The following is a 22,454-nucleotide window of genomic DNA, read 5'->3' as shown; positions in this document are numbered from 1 at the left end:
AAATAGAACTTAAAGCATCTTGCTGGGACAGAGGAGGTGCAGAGTAGCAAAGAGTCTTCAGCATATCATTCCAGTGAATGCTCTTCAGGTCCAATCCTCTATAACATGGAGGTCTATATTCCCAGACTCTTTTTATTTGGGAGAGTCACACTACAATGGAATGTTGGCACCTAGAAAGTAGACAGAGCCATGGTGCTGTAACCTCAGAGTTCAAAAGTAAAAATTAGGATGAATAACCATCTTTAAGACTGGTCCATTATCTTTAAGCTAATAAATATGACAACACAAAAATAAAACATAATGACAAGGATGCTAATACAAACCAAAGTTTTTTGCTGCCAGCTCTTCTATAGACTCTCTCAATGTGATCAGAAACGGTACCTAGACATTGGATAATAGAGTCTTTGTTGAAGAAAGCTTTTAATTAAATGCATAACATTTATTGCTTTTTTTAAAAAAATCACTCTTGAATTTTCATTGTGTTCCACTAGAGTTGATATATCCATCCATGAATGCTCTGAAGTACCTGACATATTTAAATATAAAACTCAAATAGAGTGTGAATGTCTCCAACACTTGTTACTATTTAGTCTGAGTATATGATTTTGGTGAATATTTTATTTCTTGCAATTCAACTGTTTTCTTAATGAACATGCAGCCTAAACTTTTACAAATACAAATGTTATTTTAATTGACTGTAGAAAATAGAAAAACAGAATATAGTAAAATAATTAGCAAACTGAACAAATACTGTAGACTCTGAATACATATGACTCTTCACTGATGTGTTCAATGAAACCTTACTGAGGCCCTATTCTGTGCATGGGACTATGATCATTCCAACAAATATTAGAGTTGAAAATACACCACAGGGCTTCATTTTGTGGTTGCAAATTACATGTGCTCTGGCCTATAACTGGTTTTGTTAGTAAATCAACAATGTGACAGGAAAGAGCACCAAAAAGGAAATAAAAGATAAAAGAACAAGATCTTTAACATTTTACCCTGAACTTATATTTATGGCCTTACAACAGATTAGACAACATTATATTCAGATTGTGTACATGCTTATGATTTTCAGTGTATCATAAGGTTTTATAGATTTAAAATATTCAAAGTCTTTCAAATATCTAAGTAAAAGATGAATATTTATTCTCATTTATAAAAATAGCTTTAAAAATAATTCCCCCAGCATTTTCATTGTAAACTATTTTATACAAATTTTGTTTTATTTTAAAGCACTACTAAAATAGCCATTCTGAATTCTAGGTCCCTAATGAAATGTTTGATTTTTTAAAATCCTATTGTTTTAGCTAAAGTTCAATTTTCAATGAATGCCCAAATATAATTGAGATGCTCCTTATACTTACAGTTTTAAGACTACTTAGAAACATAAGGGATTCTGTTTGAAGTTTGCTTAAAGTTCTTCTGCCTTTAACGAGCTAAGAATTTAATATTATTTAATTTACATGTAAACTCAAGAAGGTTATCTCTCAGCTAAAATAATGCAAAAACTAGACCTCATTTGAATAAATAATTATGTTCAGTTCATTACTAGAACTACATATATTATTAATTACAGTGCTGTGTAGGACTCTGACTCAATTTTCAATTTAACCAAATCAACATGCACCTCTGGAGAGAGTGTTTTCAGATGAGCTAAGAAACTTTGAGTAGCTAGACATTAACTGCTTGAAACGTATTCCATATTATCCTGTATTATAAAATGCCAGAAGCAGACTATGATGTAGAACTCAAGGATTCCTTACAGTTGTGACTCAACATAGAGGTGGGAATTTGAGAGATAAATGGGTTTCATCCTTAATACAGAGTGAACATAGACATGATTAGAAATGATTTATTTTTATTAACCATCTTCAGAGCACAATTCTATTAAATGCCATGCTCCATTCCAAATGGCTGCTTCAGATTATAAGGCAGCTAACTTTTATAGACATAAAAATTCAATATTATTCTGGAAAAAGTACAGAAAATAAAACTGGAAACAGCTATCAATAAACAACTATGGAATTCATCAGAGGTTAACAGTCACAGGCAAAATCCAGGCTCCAACACCATTCCGACAATCAAAGAAACAATCAGGCATTACTGTATGAAAACCATTTAGGAGTTCATACATCAGTCTATTCCACTCTAGGGGGCATGAATGAACATTTTCCATTCAAGAGTAAAGAAAATAAAAGGTTTAATGGAGGAGAAAAGAAATTGTAACATTTTAGTGGATTTTTTTTAATGCACATTTGATATATGTTTAAGAATAGAGAGGTCCTACCATTTAAAATTTTCTCCTAGACATGTATTCTTTTTTTTTTTTTTTTTTATTTTTCCAGTTCCTTAGCCAAGTAATAGACATGTATTCTTACCTTCCTTTGTGATGAAGTTGGGGCCTTCTCTTTTGAGCAGTATGCCCAGCAGGATGGCTTGGCTAGCAAGACAACTGCAGTCCTGAAAATATAAATCACAGTGAGGTACTAAAATGAAATGGGTACAAGAGTTGCTACAGGGGTAACTAATCACAGACATACATGAAACAGAGAAGAAGCACTCTTCTATGGAATTGAGGAATGATAAAATGTCACTGATATAATACCTAGCATAAGATGACATTATATAACTATTTATCCTAGAACTCTTGGTGACAGAGAGTAGACAAACCAGCTTCCTAGGGCAACAGAATTTAATAATTACATTTTCTGGAAAACAAGAGCAGCAATGGACAGAAAATACTTTGTCTATAAGCATTAATTATGCTACTTTCTGAGAGATTTGGCCAGGTCATTTAACCACTCCCTTCTTGATTCTACTTATATGTAAATGGAAGCCCATGCTGCTATCAACCTGTTGTGAAGAAATGGGTAATTAGAGGGACATGTGGAGAGTCCATGTTATATATTAGGGTACTGTGCTATGTGCTTATGCCTACTACATCATATTCAAGCTCATGTGGATCTATATAATACTGACCAATAACAAGGACTAATGATGTATGGAAGGATATATGTTTAGTCTACATGCTTAAATTTCTATGGCTCAAATAAGATGTCACAGTATTTATAGTTCTACCAGGAGAATTTCATTTTGTTGAATCTCTATACACCCTACCACTGCCCTTCTTCTAAAATGTAAATAATCTTAGGAAAGGTAAAATATTAGGTAGCTAATATATTCATGTGGATGTAGTGATAGGACTGCTTTCTTCTATGACAGGAGACTTAAAGCAAGCATTAGATCTAAATACTGGGTAGGATAGAAGACTGGAATGGGAAAGAGAGACAGGGCACGGAAAGAGAAATTTGGAGAACCCAAAGGCACTACCATTGACTTAACTTCTTTAATGGCTCATACATTACTTTCACATCCAAGACAATATATTTATCTGCACTCCTTAAGCACCTTTAAGATATCCATGCTAACGTTAGACCAAGAGAACAACCTCTCATTACTGCCCAGGTATAGACAGGCCATCCACCTCCAGATTAATTGCTACCTTCTCTGAGAACACAAAGAGACATCTGGCCTGACTCTGGGAGTTCCTGCTCTGGCAACCTCATTTAGGGTCATGTGAAAACTGTATCTTCCTCACATTCAGCTTTTGAAGAATTTCATGTGTGGGTTTGCTTTTCCACTCAGCAGTGCTGATATCTGGTTGCTGTTCCAATTTAGGAGCATTAGGGGTGCTGCTTTGACGTTTGACTTTTGAATGTTTCGGAAGTTCTAGCTCCTCAAAACTCTTAAATTCTGGAAGCCTGGAAATAAAAAGAAAAGGCTTCAGATTTCCTGCTTTTCTAATGTAATTGCAATAAACACAATAACTAAATAACCCAAAGGGACTTACTCTTCTGTGTCACTGATTCGTAGGAAGTCAAGTTGTTCTACAACAGCTCCAGATATTAGTGTCTGAAATGTGATAGAGAAAAGATTAAAAACTCTTAGATTTATCAAGCTAAACTCTTATGGTTTGTGTACTTTTCTGTATTTAAGTAATACTTCAAAAAAAAGTTTACTATATATACAATTCTGAAGTAATTTCTTAAACAAGCATTTTAAGGTCAGAAAGGTTTCCACATACAACAAAACCTCCTAAAATAGAATATACACATCAAGTTCAAACTTTAAGAGTCAGAGTCATAATAAATAGGAAAGTTGACATGAGATGAACTTGATGTTCTTAGAATTTGGGGCATTTATTTTAAGTTGAATTTAAAATAATTCAGTACTTCTTAAAATATAAAAATTTGAAATAAAAAATAAAATATTAAAATTGTTCTGGGAAAAGACAATGTGAAATTGCACTTTAGATTCTGCTACTGTAAAACATTTCAGAGCCATCCAATGGTGGGATGCTGCCAGGTCTCTGTGTTTCAGGACCATGAAGGTATTGATTATCCAGGCCAGTGCTTCTCTGCATTCTGGCATATGGCAACCCATCTTTGGTCGTTTTATTTCCTGTTAGTTCACAATTATAGGTTGAACAAACTAAATGAATTCAAACTCAAATACAGTTTTTGTTTGTCTGTGGTTCATGGTGAACAGTATAAATGGATGAGAACCTATAATGATTTTTAACATTATGTGTCACTTCTAATTATCTAATGAATTGTCAGAGAAAATTGAGAAATGTACTGCATAAAAAGGAGCCATAAATTATTACTTAAAAAATAAGGCAATTCTTTAATTATGACTGTCTTACATAAATTATTTTCTCTACCTTATCATTGTTTGTTTTAATTGTGAAGAAACAGGACACAGCGAGCATTGCTCTTGGCTAACCACCCAGAGCAGTGCTGCCTTTTCCACTAGTGGAAACTCATAAACAAAGTAGATCAACATATACCCTTTTAGAGATGGCAGGATGGACACATTAACAGCAATCATCCTAGAGACTCCTCAGGGAGTTTGAGTGAGGATGGCCAAACACGTACTCGATCAAAACGTTTTTATTGGCTCAATTATAGTCAGGTCACTCTTGGACTGTAAGCTCCCCGAAAGCAGACCCTGTGTCTGGGCAGAGAGCAGTACTGAGCACAAGGTTTGTTGAATGGTATTTACTAACATGTAGGCTCACATCTATACATCTTGTCCCTTAGTTAAATAACTTGTTAGATAAATATTTATTGAACACCTACCATATTGCCAGGTACTATGCTAGGTATTGAGGATATAGCCTGAACAAATTACAAAATCCTTGCCATCGGTGGTCTTTCTCCACTCCCTGGAGAATGGAGAATGGTCTTGGTGACTTCTTTAACCAATAAAATGTGGCAAAAATGATGTGCAAGGTCTGGAGCCTATGCCTCAAGATTCCTTGCAGCTTCTGCCTTTGTTCTCTTGGAGCACGTCTGCCAAGTAGAGAAGCTCAGGCTAGACCACTGAGTGATGACAGCCGCGTGGAGAGAGATTGCCCAGCTGTCCTTGCCAAGCCTCCAGACATGGTGAAGACGTCTCAGACCCACCAGCTCAGCTCACCCACCAAGTAAATGCATGCTTAGGAGCCCAGGTCCCTGCTACCTCTGTTTCGAATCCCTGTTTAGCAAGTGTAAGCTAGAAAAGAAGGAAGGTGTCCACGAGTCCACAGCAGGTTGCGCCAACACCACAACCATTTCAGGATTCCTTTCCACTGCATCTTCTGGCCTACTTTCCATGTTCCCAACCTTATTCCTGAACTTTTGGGTTAGGAAGTGCCTGGTTTTAGAGCCTTCTGACTGTACATCTTACCCTCAGTCCCTGCATCTAGCCTAAGGCATAGTAGCACCCTTTTAGCTTCAATATTCTGCAATAACTTTCATCCTTCCCAAGATGTTACTGATGGAGACAGTGTAGCAAAAGAGTTAGAAACACACTGGCTTGTTTGCAAACAAACTGGCCCCAATCTTTTCTACATAGTAATTCGCATGGCTACAAGTAGACAATTTAACGTCTTTAAGCCTGCTTCCCCATCTGCAAAGGGGGATGTTAATAACAACTATCTCTGGGTCATTGTAAGGATTAAATAAAGTAATGCAGGTATGATGCTCAGCTCAGTGTTTCACAGGTAATATTTGTGACAGTCAGCTCTAAGATGTCCCCAGGGCTCTCCACTTCCTGGTATTCACACCTGTGTGTCATAATCATTCCCCCGCCCCCACAGTTGGGCTGGACTCAGTGACTTGCGTCTGTTAACGACGAACACAGTATGGCTGTGCCGGCGTTGGTGGTATAGCAGTGAGCATAGCTGCCTCCCAACTACAATGTGGCAGAAGCGATGTGATGTCACTTCCAAGGTTAAGTTACAAAAAGATTCTCGGTGTTACAAGACTCTCCGTCTCTTGCTCTCCAATCACCAGCTGCCATGTCACGAGGATACTTAGGCAGCCCATGGAGAACGTGCCTTGGAGCTCAAGCCGGCCAGCAGCCACGTGAGTGGCCTTGGAGATGGATCTTCTGAGGCTGCCAACAGTCGCAAGAGCGAGATTGGAAGCATACTCCCCAGCCACAGCAGGGTCTTGAGGGGATTCTGAGCCAGCAGCTGCTGACAACCTCACGACAGCCCCTGAGCCAGACACCCAGCTAAGCCAAACTCAGATTCGTGAGCAACAGAAACTCCGAGGTAATAAGACAGCCACCTCCCCTGCCATGGGCAGCGCACATCCAGTGACCAGTTGATGAAGAGGTACAGAGCCCCAGACCTGTTGCCTGAAGTGGAACAATTTTGAAGAGGCACCCTCCCTTGGTCTCCCATGACATCATCTGAGGCCTTTGTCGTGACAGCATCACAGTTCAACTCTGTCCCCAACGTGACCTTTGTCCAATCCTACTTCCTTCAGTCCCGAAGTTTTGGTTCTCCGTCGTCCTGGAGTCAGTTCCTAGGAAGCCTGATCTAATACAACTGGCGCTAGCAGTGCTTCAGGGAAGCTGAATCTAAAATGAGATTTTAGGCTGGGCGTGGTGGCTCACGCCTGTAATCCTAGCACTCTGGGAGGCCGAGGTGGGAGGATTGCTTGAGCTCAGGAGTTCAAGACTAAGGTTAGCAAGAGCAAGAGCGAGACCCCATCTCTACAAAAAATAGAAAAATTAGCCAGCCGAAGTGGCACACGCCTGTAGTCCCAGATACCTGGGGAGGCTGAGGCAGGAGGATCCCTTGGGCCCAGGAGCTTGAGGTTGCTGTGAGTTATGATGACACTACATTCTACTTAGCGACAGAGTGAGACTCTGTCTCAAAATAAAATAAAATAAAATAACAAAAAAAGTCTAAAAAAATTAAATGAGGTTTTAGACCTGGATCACTCGCTGGCCAGCTGACGATAAGGCCGCGTCAGCAGTGTAGGTGGAACTGATGTCCCCTAGCATGCTAACGTGATGCAGCTGTTCAAACTGCCACTAGTGCTTACTGGTGGTGCAATACCACAAGCTTTTGAGACGTTGGAGGGAGTACTACTTCCGAAGATGGTAGAATCTGAAGTATTAATATTTCGGTGAGCACCATTAATGCATTAGAGAGAGCTAATGAAAGGCTGCAGGCATTTAGTCACCAACTGAAGGCACATGTGATAGTCAGAAGGCCTCCTGTCGTTTAAAGCCACTGCATTTGTGATATGCAGCAGTAGAAAACTAAAACAGACGTGGCTACCTGGACGTGGGGTGTGATAACAAAGACCTTAAAGATGGCAGAATGGCTTTGGAATTGGGCAGTGGGTAGAGGCTAGAAGAATGTTGAAGAGCTTTGATAGAAAAAAACCTAGATTGCCTTGAACAGATCTTCAGTAGAAATATGGGCGCTTCTGATGCTGCTGGGCAGAAGAAAGGTGAGGAAAAGTGTAAATTCTATAGAATTTATAGAAATCCTAAATTGCCTTAGAGAAAGCCTCGATCTCTATGAACAGAGCATTAGTAAAACCTGACTTGATATTGACAGTGAGAGCTCAGGAGGAAGTGAGGAGCATGTTATTGGAAGCCGGAGGCAGGTAGAAGATTCTTGCTATGCAGTGGCAGAAAGCTTAGCAGGACTGTGTCTAGCAGTTCTATGGAAAACAGAACTTACAAGCGGTAACTTAGATATTTAGCTGAGGAGATTTTCTAGGCAAAGCCTGGTTTCTTTTTGCTGCTTATAGTAAAATGCAGGAGGAGAGGAATAAATTGAGGGAAGAACTGTTAAAAAGTAACCAGGACTTGATAATTTGGGACATTCTCAGTGTAACCACATTGCAAAAGACGCTAAAATTCAGAAATGGCTGTCCAAACTGACATAGAGAGAAGTCCAAGTGTGGAACTGTATAGACTTTTGCTGAAATCTCAGAAAGATCAAAATGTTAGTTACAAGAGATTAAAGGTCGTATTAGTTTCCTAAAACTGCTCTAATCAAGTATCACAGACTGGGGGGCTTAAACAACAAAAATGTATCATCTCACAGTTCTAAGGGCTACATATACAAGATCACGGAGTCAGCAGGATTGGTTCTTCTTGGAGTCTAAGAATCTGTTCCATGCTTCTCACCTAGCTTCCTTCTGGTGGTTTGCTGGCAATCTTTGGTGTTCCTTGGCTTGTATAAGCATCACCCTGATCTTCATCGTCACATGGTGTTCTCCCTGTGTGCACGTCTGTATCCAAATTTCCTTTCCTTTCCTTTTCTTTTTTTTTTTTTTGAGGGGGGGAGAGTCTCACTCTGTTGCCTGGGCTAGAGTGTCATGGTGTCAGCCTAGCTCATGGCAACCTCAAACTCCTGGGTTCAGGCGATCCTCTTGCCTCAGCCTCCCAGGTAGCTGGAACTACAGGTGCATGCCACCACACCTGGCTCATTTTTTTCTATTTTTAGTTTCCCAGCCAATTTCTTTCTATTTTTAGTAGAGACAGGGTCTCATTGTTGCTGAGCCTGGCCTCAAACTCCTGACCTCAAGCCATTCTGCCACCTCCACCTCCCAGAGGGCTAGGATTACAGGTGTGAGCCACCAGGCCCAGCCAACATGTGCTCTCTTTCATGAAAAAGAAAGCATGATTCAGAGGGTGGGTCCAAAACCACAGAGTGCAGGTTCAAGAGCCATGAAGGATTACTCCCTGGCCTTGCAACCTAATGGAGTTTGCTGGACTGGATTTAAGGTTTGCTTTCAACCGGTAACATTTTCCCCATCATTGAGCCAGAATACAACTGTTACCCTATGCCTATCCTACCTTGTATACTGGGAGTGTCGGGAGCATACAACTTGCTTTTTTAATTCCACAGGTCCATAGATAGAGAGGAATTGTGCCCAGGAGCTACTTAATGGGTCACACTCAGGGATTCATCTATATCTGATTTACATGATACAATTTTCGACTTTTGAGCTAATGAGATTTCAATGACATTTTAGACTTTGAATTGATGTTGTAATAGGATGTGACCCTTGGGAACTTTTACATTGGGAGAGATATGAATCTTTGGGGGCCAGACTGTGCTAGGCAGAATTCTAAAAATGGCCCCTCAAGATTCCATTCCTTAAACCCTGGAACCTGTTAACATGATGTGCTATTACTCCTGCGATTGTTACACTACACGGCACAGCCAACGTGATACCTGAGCCAATCAAGCATGCCCAGACTCCTGACTTGCAGAATTGCACAACAATAAATAGATGTTGTTTAAAAAAAAAAAAAATCCTTGCCATCTTGAAATTGACCTTATAGGTATATATAGGCAGTAGACAATAAACAAATTACATATATAAACACACATAACCACACACACACACACACACACACACACACAGACACACACACATACATACATGGTCATGCATTGCTTTACAACTGAGATACCTTCTTAGAAATGTATTGCTAGGCAATTTTGTTGTTGTATAAGCATGCTAGAGTATACTTACACAAACCTAGATGGTATAGCCTACTACACACCTAGGCTATATGGTATAGACTACTGCTCCTAGGCTACAAACCTGCACAGCATTTGTGTAAGTGTTTGTGTATCTAAACACAGAAAAGGTACAGTAAAAGTATGTTATATATATGGTCCATCACTGACCAAAATGCTATCATGTGGTACATGACTATATATGTATATATAAAATTATATTATTATATATGTTATTAACATATAGATGTATGTATTTATTATGTCAGATGGTGAGAAGTATAAAATAGAAAAAAGAAAGGTCGGGGATGGGGAGTGCCAGGGCAGGGAAATAGGAGGTGGCAGGTCAGCCATTTTATATAGGTGATCAGAAAAGACTCCTCTAATAAGGTAACATGTAATCTGAGACTGAAGGAAGTACTGTAGTCAACAATATGTATCTGAGGGAAGAGAGTACATGGCTGAGGGAATAACAAGTGCAAAGATCCTAGGGCAGGAGCACACTTATATCTTTTAGAAGCAGCAAGGAGGAAAGTGTGGTTGAAATAGAATAGACAGAGGAGATGGTAGGAGAGGAAGTCAGAGATACAGGTCCAGACCATGGAGAGCCTACAGACCATTTGAGAACTTTGGTTTTCACTCTGTATGAGAGAGGATGTCACTGGAGGCTGAGGACACATAACATAACACAGCTGCCTATGACCAGGCAGCATATGAAGACGCTACTTGTCTATGTCTAGTAGGAATTTGAAAGATGACCACAAACATCTAGATGAGAGATAACAGTAGCTTGTATTATGATGTTAGTGCTAAAGGTGAAGTGAAGTGGTTAGATTATGGATATAATCTGAGGATAGAGAAAACAGGATTTAACAATAAATTGTAATGTCAGATATGAGAGAAAGGAAGGAGTCAAAAATTAATTATTAAAGCTGATAGCTAATACTGAAAACAGAAAATTTTTGTTCAATAATTTCCATTTTTATTAGCTTATTCAACCTTATATTCTAATTCATACCATAAAATAAATGTTTACTCTGAATTAACAGGCAAATGCTAAATTCCATTAATAGTCTTGTCTCTAGAGCTTTTGGTTAAAAAATTCAGTTGCTTTAGAAGCTCCTAAACTAATTTTATAAAACATATACTTATGATTAATTTATTAGGCATTAATACCTTAGTTCTGATGGTAATCAAATAACTTAATATAGCTATGTATGTGTCAAATGCAATATATTGAAAAAGGTATCTTTACTCTGAGACACTCAGTTATGTCCCACCAGGTCCTTTCTGATTGAACACCCCACCTAAGACTGCATTCCTGCCCATCACTCTCCCACCTGGCTTTGTTTTTCGTCAGGCTCCCCCGCTAGAGCAAGTCCCATGTGGTCAGAGACCTTGTATACCTTATTTTCCACTATATCCCTAGTACCTAGAGTGGGAGCTCAATAAATATTTGTTGAATCAATGAACCAATATTTAAATGTTTCCCAAAGACAGCAGTGGTGAGCAGAGTATTTGGGAATGCAGAGACAGTGAAGCTTGGCCTGACGGCGTTTGCAAACTCACAGACAGAAGCAGGCACGAGAAACTAGCTGCACGTAAAATGAAGTAAGTAAGAGTTCATGGACAGGTTCTAGCAAAATGCCACACAAGCACACTGAAGGAGAAATTATTAATTCCAGTCCTGGAGGCTTCACTAAAGGGGAGACATTGACCTAAGTTGTAAAATTAAAGTATGATGTAGGTAGAAAAAAGGAAAAAGGCAACTCTAAAGTGACAGCATGGGGGGGAACCCCAATTATATTCAGAGATTTTGAAAGCACCTAGTATACTTGGGGAGTAGAAGGCATGGTTGGAAACAAATTGGGTAATGAAGCTGGGAAGGCAGGCTGAAATCCCAGTGGTGAGAGAAGTTGTGGATTAGGGGCTAAGGAAATTTGAAAGGCCCTGAAATAAAATCTCAGAGGAGCATATATTACTATATTACTATAGTAATATAGTAAGTGAAGTATTACTATAGCAAGTGATTCACTTACTATATTAATGAGAAGATAAAGGCTGGAGTGTGGGGGAAATGAGAAGTTGTTTATGAGTATAGAATTTGAGTTTTGCAGGATGAAAAGTTCTAGAGACTGGTTGTACAATAATGTGAAGGTACTTAATACCACTTAAAATGGTTAAGATGGTAAACTTCATGTATATTTTACCACAATTTTTAAAAAGATGGCAAAGATCTTCTAAAATATTGTTGACATTTTGGATGATTGCTGATTATAAGCCTAGAATAGAACAATTATTTACTTATATTTTTGATAAAATATTTTTAAGTAAAAGAGAGAAGGCAAAAAGTAAAAACATGAATGGTAAACTTCCATTTACATTTTTTTCAAATGTAAACCTTTTTGGATCATGACAAATAAAACCACTGACCTCTCTTCTAACCTCTGAAACACAACTAGAAATGAAAGAATGAGAGGGGTAGTGAAGTATACATTAAACTATGATGCTGACAGGACAGTGTTGGAAGTCCGGGTGCTTGAGTATAAAAAGCAGTAAACAAGGAATGTGAAGCCCTGAGTTCTATCCCTTGTCTACAACTAGTCTTAGGGCAGCAGACTGTCACTTCCCCACAAAGGGCTCCAGTTTGCTGTTTAAAATGAGGGGATCAGATGAACTATCTCAAGGTCTTGACCAACTTGAACTTTGTGTATAAGGATATATAGGTGAAGAGGTTCTAATTTCAGTTAATGAAGGATAAAAAGGATCTCTTCCCAACTTTAAAACTCTATGCTGTGTTTGACATTAAAAGAAAATCAAAAGAAAAGGAGCAATCTTCAATTTACTGCCTTGAAAGAAAATGTCAACACTTTCTGCGTTGTATTTACAATTTGTCCATGACTCTTCAAGTATAATGGAAATTCTCTACAACATGGCAGGATATTAAACTTCAAAGTAAAATTATTTTAAACTTATATTCAGCACAAAACTAAGAATTTGTCAACATCAGAGGCTAAAACTGATAGCTTATCATCTGCCAAAAATGAAAGCCTATATGTATTTTAATTTCTTTTAAAAATTGTAACAAAAATTTCTCTGGCTTTGCTTTTATATTAAATCATCTAATCTACCTGAAATATACTTTGGTGTATGTTATGCTCTAACTTCATTAATTTTTCCCAAAGTATTTTTTTAAATGCTATGTACATCACAATGAGTTCATGAAGTTTCCTTGATTACATATTATTTTAAGTTCTTATATGTATGGTGGGGTCTTTTTCTGAGTTACTTACACCCTGCCATCATTATAGTAAATCAGTACCACACTGTTTTACTGAGTTCTCAATTTCAATAATTGAAAAATTTTAAATGTAATTTTAATTAATATTTCAGAATATTACAGGGTACAAATGTTTTGGTTACATGGATTGCTTTTGTACTGCTTAAGTCAAAGTTGTAAGTGTGCCATTCACCCAGATATTGTACACTATACTCATTAGGTGTGATTTCACCCATCCTTCCTTGCCCCTCCCACCTACATAATTTCCGTTAAGTTTTACTCCTATCTGTGCACATGAGTGATGATTGGTTAATTCCAATTTAATAGTGAGTACATGTGGTGTTTGTTTTTCTATTCTTGTGATACTTCACTTAGGAGGATGGTCACCACTTCCATCCACATTGTTGCAAAAGGTATCAATTCATTTTTTATTGCTGAGTATTACTCCATGGTGTACATATGCCACATTTTATTAATCAACTCATGAATTGATGGGCACTTGGGTTGATTCAACATCTTTGTGATTGTGAATTGTGCTGCTATAAACATTCGAATGCAAGTGTATTTTTGATAAAATAAATTTTTCCCAGTAGTGTACATTGTGTACATTGATTATATAGCCAATATCTAGAAGAGTTTTTCTGACATTTTCTTCTAGAACTCCTATGGTTTCAGGTTTTAGGTTTAAGTCTATTAACCACCTTAAATTAATTTTAGTGAGTGGTGAGAGATATGGATACTGTTTCAATTTTCTACACGTGCCTATCCAGTATTCCCAGCACTATTTATTAAATAGAGATACTTTTGCCCATATATATTGCTGGATCAAATGGTAGATCTACTTTTAGTTCTTTGACGAATCTTGCTAAGTTTCCCAACATTTTCCACAGATGCTGCACTAGTTTGCAGTCCCCAACAATGTATAAGTGTTCCTTTCTTTCCGCATCCATGCTAGCACCTATTGTTTGGGGACTTTTTGATAAAAGCCATTCTCACCGGGTTAGGTGATATCTCACATGGTTTTGATTTGCATTTCTCTGATGATTAGTAAGGTAGGGCATTCTTTCATATATTTATTGGTCATTAGTTTATCTTCATTTGAAAAACCTCTGTTCATGTCTTTTGCCCACTTTTTAATGGGGTTGTTTGATTTTATTCTTGCTGATTTGTTTGCAGTCATTGTAGATTCTGCTTATTAGCCCTTTATCAGAGGTATAGCATGTGAACATTTTCTCTCATTCTGTGGGTGTCGATTTGCTCTGTTGATGGTTTCCTTGGCTGTGCAGAAGGTTTGTAATTTAATCAAGTCCATTTATTTGTTTTTGTTGTTGCTCTAATGACCTTCTTCATAAATTCTTTGCCAAGGCCATTATCTAGAAGAGGTTTTCCAACATTTTCTTCTGGAACTCTTATTGTCTTAGGTTTAAGTCTGTTATCCATCTTGAATTAATTTTTGTGAGTGGTGAGAGATATGGATACTGTTTCAATTTTCTACATGTGGCTATCCAGTTTTCCCAGCACTATTTATTGAATAGGGATTCTTTTCCCCAGGTATATTGCTGTCTATTTTGTCAAAGATCAGACGGAAATATGTGGATGGTTTTATATCTGGGTTTTCTGTTCTGTTCCGTTGGTCCATATCTCTATTTCTGCATCATAACCATGCTGTTTTGGTTACTATAGCCTTTTAGTGTAGCTTAAAGTCAAGTAAAGTGATGGTCCTTTTGCTTAAGATCACTTTGGTTATTTGGGCTCTTTTCTGGTTTCAAACGAAGCACAGATTTATTTTTTCTAGATCTGCAAAAAAATGACATTGGTATCTTGATGGCTTGCATTCAATTTGTAAATCACTTTGGGCAGTAGGGACATTTTAACAATGTTTATTCTGCTGATCCATGAGCATGGTATGTTTTTCCATTTGTTTACATCATCTGCAATTTCCTTCCTCAGTGATTTGCAATTCTCTTTGTAGAGATCTTTCACCTCTTCGGTTAAATATATTCCTAGGTATTTTATTTTCTTTGTAGCTATTGTGAAAGGTATTGAGTCTTTGATTTGATTCTCAGCTTGACTGTTGTTGGTATAAGGAATGCTACTGATTTGTGTACATTGATTATATAGTCTGAGACTTTGTTGACTTTATTTATCAATACCAGGAGTCTCTTGGCAGAACTGTTGGGGTTTTCTAGATATAAGATCATATCATCAGCATAGAGTGACAGTTTGACCTTCTCTTTCCCCATTTGGATACCCTTAATTTCTTTATCTTGCCTGACTGCTCTGGCTACAAATTCCAGCACTATGCTGAATAGAAGTGGTGACAGTGGCTGTCTTTGTCTTGTTCTAGTTCTAAGTGTGAATGCTTTCAACTTTTCCCCATTCAGTATGATGTTGGCTGTGGGTTAGTCGTATATAGCTTTTATAATTTTGAGATATGTTCCATCTACATCTACATTGTTAAGAGTTTTTATCAGAAAAGGGTGCTGAATTTTGTCAAATGCTTCCTCTGCATCTATTGAGATGATCATATGATCTTTGTTTTTGCTTTGCTTATGGTGAATCACATTTATGGAATTACGTATGTTGAACCACCCTTGCATACCTGAGAGGAAGCCCACTTTGTCTTGGTGGATTATTTTTTTGATGTGTTGCTGAATTTGCTTTGCTAGAATTTTATTGAGAATTTTTGCATCTATATTCATAAGGCATATTGATCTACAGTTTTCTTTCTTTGTTGTGTTCTTTCCTGGCTTTGGTATCAAGGTGAAATTGGCTTTATAAAATGAGTTGGGGAAGAATTCCTTCCTTCTTGATGTTATGAAATAATGTTTGCATTATGGGTACCAATTCTTCTTTGTAGGTCTGATAAAATCTGGCTGTGAAAACATCTGGTCTGGGACTTTTTTTCTGTTGGGTAGAACTTTATTGGATTGTTTTATACCTCATGAGCCATTATTTTATATGGGCTCTGAACTTCAGCTTTTAGGTGATTTTACATTAGTGGTTTTCTATTGTGCTGACTCATGTATAATGCTGAGTACTTCCTGCAGGGCAGGTCTGATCTTAACAAATTCCCTCAGTGTTTGCTTGTCTGAAAAAGTCTTTATTTCTCCCTCATATAAGGAACTCAGTTTCACAGAATACAAAATTCTAGCCTGGCCATTATTCTGTTTAAGAAGACTGAAGATGAGGCTGTAATTCCTTCTGGATTATAAGGTCCCAATTGAAAATCTGCAGTTAGCCTGATGGGTTTTCCTTTGTAAGTTACCTGATGTTTTCACCTTAGGGCTCATAGAAATTCCTCCTTTGTGTGGAATTTAGCTCACCTGCTGACTATGTGTTGTGGTGACTGCCTCTTTGTGATGTGTCACCCAGGTGTTTGTTGAGCTTTTTGTACCTGGATATCTAAATTTCTAACAAGACCAGAGAAGTTTTCCTCAATTATTCCCTCAGATAGGTTTTCTAACCCTGGTATGTTTTATTTTTCACTCTCAAGGATGCCTATAATTCTTATGCTTGGCCTCTTTACATAATCCTATATTTCTTTTAGGTTTTGTTCCTTCCTCTTATTTCTCTCTTATCTTTGACAGACTTGTTTAATTCAAAGGTGCTGTCTTCAAGTTCTGAAGATTCTATCTTCTGCCTGGTCTAGTCTATTCTTAAGACGTTCCACTGTGGTTGTATTTCCTTGAATGAATTTTTCATTTCCAGGATTTCTAGGTGATTTTTTAAAATAATTAGATTTCTTTAGTGAATTTTTCATTTATTTTCTGAATTTTTCGTGGATTCTTTGTGTTGGTTTTGTATGTTGTCTTGTATTTTGTTGAACTTACTTATAATTTTAATTTTTTATTAAAGAATTTTTAATTCTTTATCTGTTATCACAGTGTTCTGATTTTGGTTGGTTTCCATTGCTAGAGAGCTCTTTCTCTGATTGAATTTTTTACTTAGAATTTTTATTTGATTTTTTTATACTTTCAAAGTCTTCAATAAAATTTTCAAACTTGTTATCTAATTTTTTAAACATATTGATCATAGTTATTTTAAATCCTAAGTCTGATAGCTCCAATATCGGAACCAAATGTAGGTCTATAGCTATTGTCTGTGTTTCCTCTTGGTTATCTGTTGTTTAATCTAGTCTGCTAGTATGCCTGGTAATTTCTGAATGCAAGCCAGACATGTATCATTGTAGAAATATTTTGAGGTTCTGGATGATATTATTTCCCACTCTTTGTGAGGACTGCACTCTTCTGATTCCCTATTACTCATAAAGTATAGCTTTTCAAGAGAGTCATCTGAACATCTGTGGTATTTATCAAAATCTCTCCTCCTTGGTGGGCCTTCAACTCTAATTTTTGTCCCTTTAGCCATATGAGACTTCCAAAAACTCTTATTGATTCCCATTGAAATAGTCATGATTGTAAAAAACCAATATATTAATTTAGGAGATACTCACATTTTTATAATAGTCTTTCTATCCAAGAATATGATACAGCCTACCATTTATTAAAATCTTATATTTCTCATCAAAATTATCTATTTTTTTTTCATGTAGGTTCCAAATATGTCTTATAAGGATTAGAAAAATGTTTAGGGAGATCTTGGAATGGAGGAACACTTAAGTATAAAAGAGTGGGTTTCTGGTTAACATAACCATTGTATATCTTTAACTCCTATTTTTCCTAAAATCCCACTAAACTGGTAGTAGAAAAAAACATTTACGGTATAAACCCAGTAAGGCATAAATCCATTAGGAGAAAGAGAACAGCAAGGAGCCTTAGAAACCTGAGGCCCAGATGCTGCTCAGAGTAGGGAAAAGGGAGCTAAAAGCAGTAGATTTACTACACTCTCTATATAAAGAGAATGGATCCAAAAGTTCCTCCCCCTTTCCTAAATAGCTAGGAAGTTACTATCTGCTTCCATCTCCATAATTTTTGAGAGACAAGAGGCCTTTTCTCTGGTTAAAGACTCTGTATTGGAGAGTATAAGGCACAGCACAGAGCAGGAGATAAAAGGATTAAACAACAGATTAAGTGAAAGACTGTATACTTTACAGCAGGACCCCTGGCTCCCCTCTCAGGACATGGAACAAAATATATGTCCTTTAGGCATGAGAAGATGTTTATTTTCTGGGAAAAAGGAAGAACCCTAGAGAAAAGACCTCCAGACACTATATTGTGAGGTGTATAATAACAAAAAGGGCCTTTGCTACAACAACACCTTATAAGTGAATTCATCCAGAAGCTTTGTCCCCAAACACACAGCTTCCCCTAAACTTTTTACTCCTTCTCTCTTAAAAATGAATGAATAGTTAAAGGGCACCAGACATCTGACAAATGCCTCCAACATGAAAGACTAAGATAAAAAAAACCTGAAAGATATAATGCCAGAGGAAAATATTTAAAAACCTTTAGTTAATATCCTCAGAAAAATAAGACAAAACATTACATCCATAAAACAAGGACATGATACTATGATAAAGGAAAAATTAAAACATGATAGCTAATATGCAAGAGTTGTAGGATAAACATCAAAGAAATTGCCCCAGGAAGCATTGTGAAAAGAGAAAGAAACAGGAAACAAGGCAGAAGAGATTAAAATTTAGGTAAAAATCAATCAAATATGAAAAATACAACCACTAATGAATGGGTATATAAATTTGCCATTTATAAAACTACATACATAGGTCCTTCTTTATAATCTTTCCTCTTTCTTACTCAATATTGAGCACCTACCATGTATAAGACCCTATGAGACAATCAAAATTATTTTATACTAAATAAGACATGTAAGCCCATGATGGACTACAATCTGAGTAGGTAAGCCAAATGGCATAAAGGTGTGTAAAGAAGAGAAGTGTCTTTTCTGGTCTGGGTAATCTTACAGAGCTGCCTTTAAAGTGTGGTAGGACTTCAAAGCCCAGTGACCTTGAAAGAAAGAAGAATACTCCAGGCAGAGAAAATGGTGTGAGCGGATAGACAGAATCCAACAAAGTTCAGGACACAGCAATTAATTTGTATTGGCTTAAGCATAAAGAGTGTTTATTAGGAAATAATTGTGGACAGAGAGGCTGTTATGACTTAACAGGGAACCAAAGAAGGTTTCTGTAATGTAGGAGCAGTGAGAATAATGCTGTGAAATTCTGAATAGAACAAGGATTATGTCCAGGTTGGATGTTACTGTAGAGTAGGGAAAAGAGTACTGAACCAATAGTCAGCCCCTCAAATCCCAAGACACACAGCAGGCCACTTCACTACTATGGACCCAGCTTTCTCACATGCAAAAATGGGGTTAGAGATGAGCTACTGAAGTCTAAAATTCTGCTTAGGAAACTGCTACAACTGTTTAAACATCTGACTTGTGGGATCAGGTAAACTGGAATGGTGACAACAGGAATTCAAAGATAGGTAAAGAATAAAACCTTACAACAAAAACCTTAAATAGGCCGGGCGCTGTGGCTCACGCCTGTAATCCTAGCTCTTGGGAGGCCGAGGCGGGCGGATTGCTCAAGGTCAGCAGTTCAAAACCAGCCTGAGCAAGAGCGAGACCCCGTCTCTACTATAAATAGAAAGAAATTAATTGGCCAACTGATATATATATAAAAAAGTAGCCGGGCATGGTGGTGCATGCCTGTAGTCCCAGCTACTCGGGAGGCTGAGGCAGGAGGATCGCTTGAGCCAGGAGATTGAGGTTGCTGTGAGCTAGGCTGATGCCACGGCACTCACTCTAGCCTGGACAACAAAGTGAGACTCTGTCTCAAAAAAAAAAAAAAAAAAAAAACCTTAAATAGAACATAAATATTAAAAAATATTAAAATATATATTAAATATGTATTAATATTAAAAAATATTAAAAAACATAGCTGCAGTAGAGATTAATTGTCCTAAAAACAGAAATACAGTGAAATTCAACTACCTGTAGACGATCAACATGAACTTTGACTCCTCCAATTATTCCTTTTTTAAAGGCTGCCAGCATATCTAATATGGGATTGAACCGGCTACCTCTGAAAAAAATAAACAGATAAACAAAATGTGCATATTAACAACAGAATGAGGAGAAATTAATAATTTAATTCTAAGTGTCCTTTATATATGCAAAGCACTCTGTCACATGCTAAGAGAGATACAAAAAATCCAAGGAGGCCCTGCTTCTAAAGCAGCGGCCCCCAACCTTTTTGGCACCAGGGACCAATTTTGTGAAAGACAATTTTTCCACAGACTGGGAAGGGGGGATGGTTTCAGGATAATTCAAGCACATTACATTTATTGTGCAGTCAGTCCACTCTGCTAATGACAGTCTGTATTTGCAGCCCTCCCCAGTGCTAGCATCACCGCCTCAGCTCCACCTTAGATCGTCAGGCAGTAAACTCTCATGAGAAGTGTGCAACCTAGATCCTCGCACGTGCACTTGACAGTAGTGTCCGTGCTCCTGTGAGAATCTAGTGCTCTGCTGATCAGACAGGAGGTGGAGCTTATGCAGCAATGCAAGCAATGGGGAGCAGCAGTAAGTACAGAGGAAGCTTCACTCACTTGCCTGCTACTCACCTCCTGTTTCTAACTAGTCATGGACCAGCACCAGTCTATGGCCCCAGAGGTTGGGGGCCACTGGTCTAAAGGGTTCACGATAGTAATGGCAGTGAGATACATGCACTTTACTTCTTTTATCAACCTACCTTATATTGTCTTCCCGGATGAGAACAAGGAAAAGTGGACGTCCGTGCATTTTCCAATATTGCTTAATGAACTGAAGCGCATTCTATAGAAACATAGGAATGAGGTAGGATGTAATGGCACAGTATTTGAGATGACCAGGATGCTTACCCATGAGTAGTAAAGAGCCAACAAAATTCGTATATATCAGGACAGTTCACAATCACACTCTGGATAATTGAGACTACTTAGGGGTAGAGTGTTCTAATACATTATATGGTTACATACAAGTTAAGCTGAAAATCATTTTGAATTCAAACTTTGTTCTTAAAAATAATTGTTATATCACATGTTTTAAGGCTTCTCTCTCACTTGCTCTCTCTTTCTTGGCCTAAAAAATACAGTTCAAGAATGGTCTTGGGGGAAAAGTCATCCCAGGTTATCATCCAGAGCACTAATGCTCACTCCATATTGCTGTGGATTTATATTACAGTAGGTAGAAGGGATTTGACTGAATCTATACAGACTATAGGCAACGTGGAGGAAGTTCTTTATTTGACTAAACTAACTAACTATCTATCTATCTATCTATCTATCTATCTATCTATCTATCTATCTATCTTCCTCATCATCATCATCTCAAAGACATATCATTATCATCGTCATATCAAAGGCCATTTTTTACCATGTGCCAGGCGCTATTCTAAGAGAGTTACATATATTAACTCATTTAATCCTCAAAACAGCCCTATTATTGTTGAGTTTTACAGATGAAAAAACAGAGGCTTAAAGGAGTTAAGTAACTTGCCCAAGAACTCACAGCTGGTAAGTGGCAGTGCCAAGATTTTAACAAATGTAATATGGCTCTTGGATGCTCTGAACCATGATTCTAGCTTCTCTACTCTACAAGTGGAAAAGGGAGTAGAGGAGATTTAAGTCACAGGGTTACGAGTTATTCGAGGTTTTACTGGACATTCTTCATAAATAAAATTACTTTGCTAACTCAATTATTGTTCAGAAAGAGATGAACTATTGCAGCCATATGAACATAGTTCTCAAAATAGTTCCCCCTCTGCTTTATGAACTACATCTTCTGATTCCATTTGTAGAAAGGCATAACAAACAGTCTACCTATCATTTTAATGCTGCAAGTAATGTAAACTCTCTGCAAAGCTATGAGGGTATTATTTTACTTCCGTATTTTACACTGTGTTAAACTGATGTCACAGACACTCAGAAGCACTCACTGTAGTAACATAAGATAAAAGAAGGGGAAACAGAGTCATCTTATTTCAAAGAAAGGTGATCTGAAGCTACCTTTATGTCGTCTATCAGCAGCAAAACATCTTGAGACATGTAGAAATCACTGAGGTCGAAGATAATAGGGTAACAAACCACAGTCTTTCCTAGAATGCGATAAATCTATAAAGGAAAAATTTTTTAAAAATAAATAAATACAAAACATACCAAAACCAAAGATGCACTACTGTAAGTGCCAATAAAAATCAAAGCTGATATTTAATTCCAAATAAGCAAATAAATTAACATCTTGTGAAATCCATATAATATTAAAATATTAAAAAGTTTCTTGATTGAAACAGTATGCTAAGAAACTAGTAGTCCACCTCTAATATGATGAAAAAAGTCTGTGTTTGAGTAAATATTATTATAATTAGGCATTTTACAA

General features: G+C 37.4%; 1 protein-coding gene across 6 annotated transcripts in view; it reads right to left on the bottom strand.

The window, feature by feature from the left end:
- Positions 1-22,454, bottom strand: part of PHKB (phosphorylase kinase regulatory subunit beta) — a 211,332-nt gene that overhangs the window by 30,287 nt on the left and 158,591 nt on the right. For all 6 annotated transcript variants that reach the window (XM_075995604.1, XM_075995605.1, XM_012773843.2 and 3 more), the window contains 7 exons: positions 22,085-22,189; positions 20,791-20,873; positions 20,031-20,121; positions 3,857-3,918; positions 3,605-3,767; positions 2,385-2,466; positions 324-381 (listed from right to left, as the gene is read on the bottom strand). In XM_075995604.1, the coding sequence (XP_075851719.1) occupies positions 324-381; positions 2,385-2,466; positions 3,605-3,767; positions 3,857-3,918; positions 20,031-20,121; positions 20,791-20,873; positions 22,085-22,189 (644 nt within the window). The remainder of the gene's footprint in view (positions 1-323; positions 382-2,384; positions 2,467-3,604; positions 3,768-3,856; positions 3,919-20,030; positions 20,122-20,790; positions 20,874-22,084; positions 22,190-22,454) is intronic.

The sequence above is a fragment of the Microcebus murinus genome, chromosome 20, assembly GCF_040939455.1.
Source record: "Microcebus murinus isolate Inina chromosome 20, M.murinus_Inina_mat1.0, whole genome shotgun sequence".
Lineage (NCBI taxonomy): Eukaryota > Metazoa > Chordata > Mammalia > Primates > Cheirogaleidae > Microcebus > Microcebus murinus.
Note: the sequence above shows the minus strand (reverse complement) of the source record. Positions and strands in the feature narration are given on the sequence as shown.